At 39.2% G+C, this 8,430-nt stretch overlaps 3 protein-coding genes across 3 annotated transcripts in view; 2 read left to right on the top strand and 1 right to left on the bottom strand.

Annotated features, from left to right (window-relative positions):
• LOC109534057 overlaps positions 1-7,281 on the bottom strand; it is a gene marked incomplete in the record, with an annotated part of 13,172 nt that extends 5,891 nt beyond the window's left edge. Inside the window, 2 exon segments of the mRNA XM_048661973.1 lie at positions 1,023-1,281; positions 7,159-7,281. Coding sequence (XP_048517930.1) covers positions 1,023-1,281; positions 7,159-7,173 — 274 coding nt within the window.
• On the top strand, positions 7-1,021 carry LOC109533083 (calmodulin-beta). The gene is made up of 3 exons (XM_019898304.2): positions 7-546; positions 601-722; positions 781-1,021. The coding sequence occupies exons 1-3, from the start codon at positions 169-171 to the stop codon at positions 965-967; spliced, it is 687 nt and encodes a 228-aa protein (XP_019753863.1). The 5' UTR covers positions 7-168; the 3' UTR covers positions 968-1,021.
• Positions 4,522-5,939, top strand: LOC109533078 (cilia- and flagella-associated protein 298). Its single transcript, XM_019898291.2, has 4 exons — positions 4,522-4,762; positions 4,820-5,029; positions 5,119-5,378; positions 5,435-5,939. The coding sequence occupies exons 1-4, from the start codon at positions 4,582-4,584 to the stop codon at positions 5,666-5,668; spliced, it is 885 nt and encodes a 294-aa protein (XP_019753850.2). The 5' UTR covers positions 4,522-4,581; the 3' UTR covers positions 5,669-5,939.
• Positions 7,282-8,430: the final 1,149 nt, after the last annotated feature.

Here is an 8,430-nt window from a genome sequence, read left to right as displayed (position 1 = left end):
GCTGTAACTCGTCGTTCTGAAAATAAATCTTTTTTGAAAGGCTTTCCCTTGATTGAAGAATTTAACTCAAGTCATTTATTTTGCCATCTACCAGGTAAATCGCTAGGGAATAGGGGCTGGAGCTCCGAAGTGAAGCGATGTCAGTCAAACTGAAATTGAGTGACTTCAATGTCTTCCGAAGCTGTGCCCAACGATGAGAAGGCGCCGGAGGCGCCAAACGCGCCGGAGAAGACCATGAAAGTGACCATCACCTCCAGCCAATTGGAAGCGCCGGGTTTTTCCAAACAGATCAACTCGAAGAGCAGGCAACTGCCCAAACTGGTGCCTCACACCCCCAGGAAACTCTCTCTGGAAAGCAAAGTGACTCGTCGAGACTCCGCCGCCACTTCCGTAGGGAGAGAGGAGGAAGTCACGCAAGAAACCCTTGATGAGATTCGGGACGTTTTCCAGCTGTTCGATAAGGATGGAGATGGCACGATATCCACAAAGGAACTGGGGGTAGTGATGAAGGCCCTGGGGCAAAACCCCACCGAAGCGGAGCTTCTGGTAAGCGAGTTGCGTTGAAATTGGTTTACCTCCTTTGAACCTGCTCCTTCCTAGGACATAATCACCGAAGTGGATAAGGATGGAAATGGGTTGATAGACTTCGATGAATTTGTGGATGTGATGAAGGGAATGATGAGGGACTGCACCAACGAAGACGACATCAAAGGCGCCTTTAGGTGGAAGCGGCGCAGCATCGCCATACGATCAAATCAACTGAACACAATTCTGCTGCAGAGTCTTCGACAAGGATGGCAAAGGGTTTATCACAGTCAGCGACATGCGAGACACCATTGCCAGCTTGGGGGCCAAATTCGCCGATGAAGAATATGACGAAATGATTCAGGCGGCCGATCTGGATGGCGATGGCCAGGTCACTTTAGATGATTTCATGGAACTGATGATGTCCAAACATCAACCCTAAGCTTTGTAGGATGTTCACAAGATGCTAAATAAATAAATGAATAAGAGAACTTTACCTTCGCATTTGTTGTAAGAGCACGAGTCACAGCTGCAGCTGCGACAATAATAATCATCATCTTCACCATCAGTGTCACAGAAGCTCTGGTGGCGCTTCATCCGGGTCTTCACGCAATGTCCGTAGTTGCCGTTGTGGCTCTTTCGCATGTCCGATGTGAAGCATTCCTTCTCCGACTTCTGCTGCAACTCGATGCAGGATAGGCAGAGGATTTCATTGGTTAGGCAAAGAAGCGTCACTGCTTGCAGAAGCTTGAGTGTCTGAAATGAAACAGCCAATAGTTAGATTGACGATCGATTTTCTGTCGGTGTTTTGACGAAATATCAAAAGAATTTGCCGCCGATCAGGCTCGACTCTGGCTCGGCTTGTTTGGTCTGGACGCGGCATAAGAATCAAGTTTCGACGCTCGACAAGTCAGGAATTCTTGATTGTCTTGGTACAAAAACCAGCAGAACTTTTTATTTCTCCGCTGGAATCACCTGATTTTTTTTGATATGATTGATTATTCCTTTGCAGATTATGAGAGTTTCGAAAGCCAGCCATCTTCGATTAATTTTTGGTGAATTTCTAAAATGTATTAGAGCTCTAAGCGAATTTTAAAAACTCCCATACAAAAATTCATTGCTCCGAAACCAAGATAGTCAGAACTTTGATGGTTTTTGGGTTAAATGGATTAACTCACCCTTGAACCGAACTGAAAATTTCAATCCCTGATTACAAAAGAAAATTTGTTTACTATTTTTTAAGAGATTTGCACAACCTTCTTAAAATAAATTAATTTCTTCGACTGCCAGCTATTTCTTGACTTGAGAATTTTCCCACACAATAGGCAGTTGCAGATTATGAAAATTTTGAAAGCTAGCCATCATTAGGAAATTTTGGGCCAATCTCCAAAATTGACGTTTATAGAAGATTTCATCACCTTTATATAAAAAAACGAATTTTGTCTAAACCAAGACAGCTATAACTTTCAGGGGTTTTGCATTAGATAGGCGAACGTTTCCGTTATGAAACTTGCAAGTTTCGAATCTGGTTAGCTTCAGGGATTTTTCCTCAATTTTTCAAAGTTTGTCAGTTATCTAAGAGATATTTGCATAATCTGCATATAAAATAATGTTTGCGACAGTCAGCCATTTCTAGATTTGAGAATATTTTCCCATACTTTATTGGAAAGTATGTCATTGCAAAACATGTGAAGCTCGCCAGCCAGTCATCATAAGGCAATTTCTGGCGAATTTCCAAAATTGATGAAATGTCAAAAAATTTTTGAAATAATCTTCAACTTAGAAATTAATTTCTTCGAAGCCAAAATAGCCAGAATTTTCCAAAGTGTTAGGTGAAATAGACTAAAGTGCCGTTTAACAGACGTGAGAGTTGCAACCCCCGATCATCACCAGAAAATGTTCTGCGATTTTTCGAAATTTTTGAAGTTTTCCAAAGATATGCACAACTTTTTTCATGTAAATGAATGTCTGGATCTGAAAACTTCTACTCACAATAGGAACTGTTGCGATTGCTGATTATGAGAGTTTCGAAATCCAGCCATCGTCAGGAAATTTGTTGCTAAATTTTCAAAAAAGTTCCTAAATTGATGAGGTCTCTAAGTAAGTTTTAAAGAACTTTTCACGTAAGAATGTATTGCTCCGGAACTAAGACAGTCCTAACTTTGAAGGGATTAGGTTAAATTGAATAAAGTTTTCTTTAAGAGACCTGAAACTTTCACTGCCGGATATTCATCATAAAATTTTCAACAATTTTTCAAAATTGATCACGTTTCTAGGAAATCTGACTTCTTGATTTAAACGTTTCTTTTCTGAAAGGGCTTTGTTTTCACATTTTTTGGAAATTTCAGAACGCGTTCAGCTTTCCAGCCTAGAAAATGTGAGAAAAAACCAGTACAAACTGCAAAACGCGTACTAAAATTGAGCAGTTTTACTTGTATGATCCTGATTTTGATCAGTTGAAAGTCAAACTGAAAGTTTCGCCTCTTTGTATGGCTTATTTTCATGTTTTATTCGTCGATGCTGGACGACGTTCAAAACTTTCAGCTATTTTGCAGCAATCTTAGAAGATTTGAAAATGGGGAAATCTTTAGGTGTTTTACTTGCGGGCACATTAATTTTCATGTGGCGTTACGTAAATGTTTCTTTCTTAAAAACCTGGCGCACTGTAATAAGTCGAGTAAAATTTCCTGAAGATGAGCCGACTTCCAAACTTTCTTTGGCTTTTTTGATACAAAAACGTAAAATCTGTAGTTGGCTATTGTCTGTACAAATTCGCAGATCTAGAAACAACTGGCGCTCAAAAAAAAAATTACTGAAGAAGGTCACGCAAATTTCCTAGAAACTTGATCGAATTCGAAAAATTGTTGAACTTTTTAGGATGATCGGCCGGGATGGAAACTTTCAGCTCTCATAGATGGCACTTTAGCCTATTTAACACAAATCCCCTGATAGTTCGGGCTATTTTGCTTCCGGAGCAATGAATTTTTAGGTGGAGGGTAACTTGAAATTTGCTTAAAAACCTGATCAACTCTGAAAATTGGCCAAAAATTGCCTGATGATGACTGGCTTTCGAAACTTTCATAATCTGCAATGGCCTATAGTTGCCTATTGTCTGTACAAATTGTCAGATCTAGAAACAACTGACGCTCGAACAAAAAATAATACTGAAGAAGTTTACGCAAATTTCCGAGAAACTTGATCGAATTCGAAAAATTGTTGAACTTTTTAGGATGATCAGCCGGGATTGAAACTTTCAGCTCTCGTAGATAGCACTYTAGTCTATTTAACACAAATCCTCTGAAAGGTMGGGCTWTTTTGCTTYCGGAGCAATGAATTTTTAGGTGGAGGGTAACTTAAAATTAGGTTACGCAAATTTCCTAGAAACTTGATCGAATTCGAAAAATTGTTGAACTTTGTAGGATGATCAGCCGGGATTGAAACTTTCAACTTTCGTAGATGGCACTTTAACCTATTTAATATAAATCGCCTGAAAGTTCGGGGTATTTTGCTTCTGGAGCAATAAATTTTTAGGTTAAATTTGCTTAAAAACCTCATCAATTCTGAAAATTGGCCAAAAATTGCCTGATGATGRCTGGYTTCCGAAACTTTCATAAGCTGCAATTGCAATAGTTGCCTGTTATGTGTAAACAATTCCATATCTAGAAATAGCTTTAGTTTGCGTCAATTGAAAGATTTGTGGTTTGGTAGTTTGTAGAAAATACTGGTGAGCAGCTAACGAAACTCTAAAGTAGTAGAATGAAGCTAAACTGATTAAATTCAGTTCGAAAAGAAAGCCCATTTCTTCCTCTAACCGCCTTAGAAAAAAGTTCGTCATCATCTGTTACCGTTTCTGAGAAATTGATTTTCAAACTGCCCTTTGCGTCACCTTTAGCCGTTTAAGCTTAACGAAATGAAGCTTTTCCATACCAATGGGACACTGTAAAAGTCATTGAATTTCCCTTACTTTTCGATTATCGACCAAACGCCGTTGCCTAGAACGCTGCATGGTGGCCATCAAAGTCAACCTGTTTACTAAAGCTCTTAATCTTGGGAAAAATGGTGATAATTCACGTGAAGCACAAGGACCAAAGCCAATTCTTGCTGGAAGCACCCTTATCTCTCCCCATTGAAGATCTGGTGAAGCAAATGGTGACCATTTATAACGGACGCTTGAAGATCGACAGACTGTGCATGGAAATCGAAGAACTGGCCCAGCATGGAACGCTTCTTCCTCCAGGTGAGCCCTAATGACTAGCAGCGTTGAGAAGCTTTTGATCGTGGATGTTGTCGATAGAAATCCTGGGCTTAACTGAAGAACAAGTCGAAGAGCTGAAGCTGAAAGACGATTGGGGCGACAGCTGCATTCCAAGTGGCGGGTTCAGCGTCAACAAAGACCCAATCGGGCGACGGAACGGCAAGCAGCCCAAAGAAGAAATGCAGCACGTGTTGCGCAACGCCATTAAAGAAGCAAAGGAGTTGATCAGCAAAAACCTGGTTATTCAAGGTGCTTCAGTTGCTTCCACCCATCCTGAGCAATGCGTTCCGGCTCAATAATCCTTCTGCCATTTTCGGCCTAAACTTGCATCTTTCCAGGCAAATGCTTGACGAAGAAAGTGGTTCAAGAGGCTGTAAACACGCTGAAAGGCGCCGTGATGATTGTCTACCCGATGAAGTTGCCTCCTCACGACATCATTCGAATGGAGTTTGAAAACATTGAGGACCTGAGTGGAACTCAGGCCTCTTTAGAGGTAATCGACCCAATGACGGCGCAGATGTGGTTTTGCGGCAAGGAAATGTATCGGGGAGAAGGAGGCAAGTTGGGCGACTATGTGGGGAAGATTGAGAATTGCAAGGTTGGCAAGCGGAAGCAAAAGACGCAAGAGCGAAGCAATCAGCGAGCATTTTTTAGGTGATAATCAAACTATCCAAGCGAGGAGAGGGCGCCCCAGGGCGCGAGCCCATCATGTCTGAGGAGCAGAGGAAGCAACTGATGTTGCACGCTTATCGGCGCCAGGAAGAACTGAAGAAACTGAGCGCGGATGATGAGGATGACTATTTGAATTCCGAATGGGCGGACAGCAGCAACCTGAAGAAAAGCTTTCATGGGCTGCATAACATCTCCTGGAGAGCCTCGGGCAAATAATGCATAGCTGTGTTGTTGATTTAGTGAAGTGTGTTTATCGTACTCGATCGAGTCCAAGGTGTTTTTTTTTTCATTGTAAGTGCTTGGTTTTTGCACATTTTATCATGTTTTCAAGGTTTGTTTGGTTTTCGATTCTGTTGCCGAGCATTCTCCCTAATTACCGTTCAATTCCATTCTTTAACTGCACAACTCTAATATGTATAATATAAAAAATAGTAATTGTGACCGGCCTTTTTCAAATAAAAGTTGTGCAGAGTGGGAAAAGCTGCAATTTGAGTGCTATTTTATACTTTTTCAGTCATCGTGAGCCAAAGATGACCGAAAAGTGCCCGATCAAAACCGATCATCGGATCGCAATCATCTGTCCTAGATTTTGCAATAAAATATCAAATACAAAATCCTACAACAAATACTCGTTTAATGCCGTAGGAAAACGTAATTACGGATTTATTACTGAGATAAGAGAGTAAGTAAATGCGACTATTTGCGAGGGATTTATTGGATCGATGGACCTTTTTTCTTATTGCTCCAACCACCGATCAGAATAGGGACGCGGAGCCGAGAAAATTGTGTTAAGCAAACAAGTTAGTTTGAACTTTTGCTAGATTTTGTCACACCTACTTACGCAAGATAGTATGCAAACGATGTCAAGTAAATAATACGTTTTTCACCAGCTGAATTCAGTCTAGTCCTTCATCAAATATCCTGTACCTTGATAATAATGCGCTTTTCTCGAATTGACCGCTTTTCAACAGTTCCCTTCGGGTCACTTAGTGGTACAAAACGGCGTTAAAGTTAGGTTTGTTTAATTTTTTTTTTTTGAATAACATTTTTTTTGGTTAAGTTATTGTTCTAAAACTTGGCACACCACAGAAAGTGAAAGAGCGCACAAAATTGCTGTCTCTAAAAAAATCTCCAAAATGAGCCGTTTTCGAGTAAATCTTCTTAATTATAACACACACACACACAAATTAGTGGAACAAGTTCCTACAACACTTTTTAGAAAACTCAATAATAACTGATCTACAGGGCTTTAAAGTTTAATAAATAAAAGTAGATTTTCTCGTGGTTCGCGAGGTCGTGAAGGGTTCGGCGCACCATTTCCGGACACCCTGTATACATAAATCACCCTCGCATTTACCACTAAAGAGCGTGTTTTGCCTAATCAATTGTCATAAGAATATAGTGCAGAATGTATGTTACACTGTGACCAAATAAAAAAACCAATAGGTACGGAGATACCCAAAGCCATAAATGATTCAAAATTGAAACTAATAAATGGAGCTTTGGAACTTTTGAACCGAATTTGCGCTTCTCACTTATTGATGAACTTTAAGCGTAAACCTTCCGTGCGCAAGAAACCATCATCAATTTGTTTTTAAAATTTCAAAGCTGACCTAAAATTTCTTAAAATTTTGACTAATATTTTCACAGGTTTTAAAGGTCGTTTTAATGGCGATCCTTAACTGAAATGAAAAATTTCCACTTACCATTTTTCCAGTCATTGGGAACCGCACAAATTAGAACCAGTTAAGCGCTCAACCGCCTCGAATTGCAAACTAATATCTAAAGCCAACATTTAGCTGACTCTTCCTTAACTAATCGTTAATCGTTGATAGCAAATAAATGGATCTGTTCAGCGGAAAACTGAAAAATATTAAGTAGGTCAGGGACCATAAATCTCCAGGTCCAAAGAACTGCAATCTGATTCATTATCAGTTTGATGCGTTCATGATTTTGTCAATAAGGTGATACTAGATTTGTATGCAGTTCTTTTGCTCCTCGTTTATGGGAAATTGGCGTCGTTCGATAAGATATAACGGTTTTATAATCGGCGAAAAGGACGTCGAGTACACGACATATTGACGTGATTATTACGGCAATACGTCACAGTCACGTCCAAAACATACAAACTGTCATGTATGGCGTCTGAGGTGCATATGGCCTACTATGATAGAATGCCGATGCAATTGAAGTAGACTGATAAACATTGATGGACGTTCAAAGCGATTGGATTTTTGCAACAGCTATTAATACTCGAAATTAGGCCTGGGTAAGTCGATGAGTTTTTAGGAGTTGGCGCAGTGCTACGCAAATGGCAAAAGGCACCGGCGCAGTAAGTCAGATCCGTTGCTGGAAAAATGTTGATGACTTTTTTACTTGCTTTTAGACTTATCTTAAGGGTCGTCTATCAATAATATTTTTAACATTTCTTCAAAATTTCAGAATTTTTCAGTTTTGGCAAAGTTACTCTTTTTTTCTAAACGCTCAATTTTAAAAAAATTCACATAAAACAACTGACAATCTTAAGGCATTTTTTGGGAAAAATTATGAAATACATTTTATTAGAATGAATCCGTTTCCAGCTTCGAATTTGGGACAAAAATCAAAATATTTTCTATCAAAAAACGAACTGAATAAGCGAAAGTTTATAATAAATTATTTGGAAAACTAATCTTCTCCATTCCTATGAAGACTGTAGAACTTGTTGAAAAAAATATTCGGTTTTTTAGTTTTGACTGACTTTTTTGCTTTACTTTCCACTCATAAACGCTCTGTTTTGTAGAGTTTTACTTAAAAATACTGACGATATGCATGTATTTTACGCGGAACGCAATTTTACGCGGAATTTTGCAAAAACTTTTTTCGCTTTTCCCTTAAAATTATTAAAGTTTTCGCAAAAACAGATCACAAAACTAAAAGTGTTTAATCAAAAACCCAAAAAATATAATTTTTTGATTAATTTCTTCCAAAAATGACAA

Source organism: Dendroctonus ponderosae, unplaced genomic scaffold, assembly GCF_020466585.1.
Source record: "Dendroctonus ponderosae isolate FM_Combo_2020 unplaced genomic scaffold, Dpon_F_20191213v2 Dpon_F_20191213_10, whole genome shotgun sequence".
In the NCBI taxonomy this organism is placed as follows: Eukaryota; Metazoa; Arthropoda; class Insecta; order Coleoptera; family Curculionidae; genus Dendroctonus; species Dendroctonus ponderosae.
This window is presented reverse-complemented; position numbering and strand designations above follow the sequence as displayed.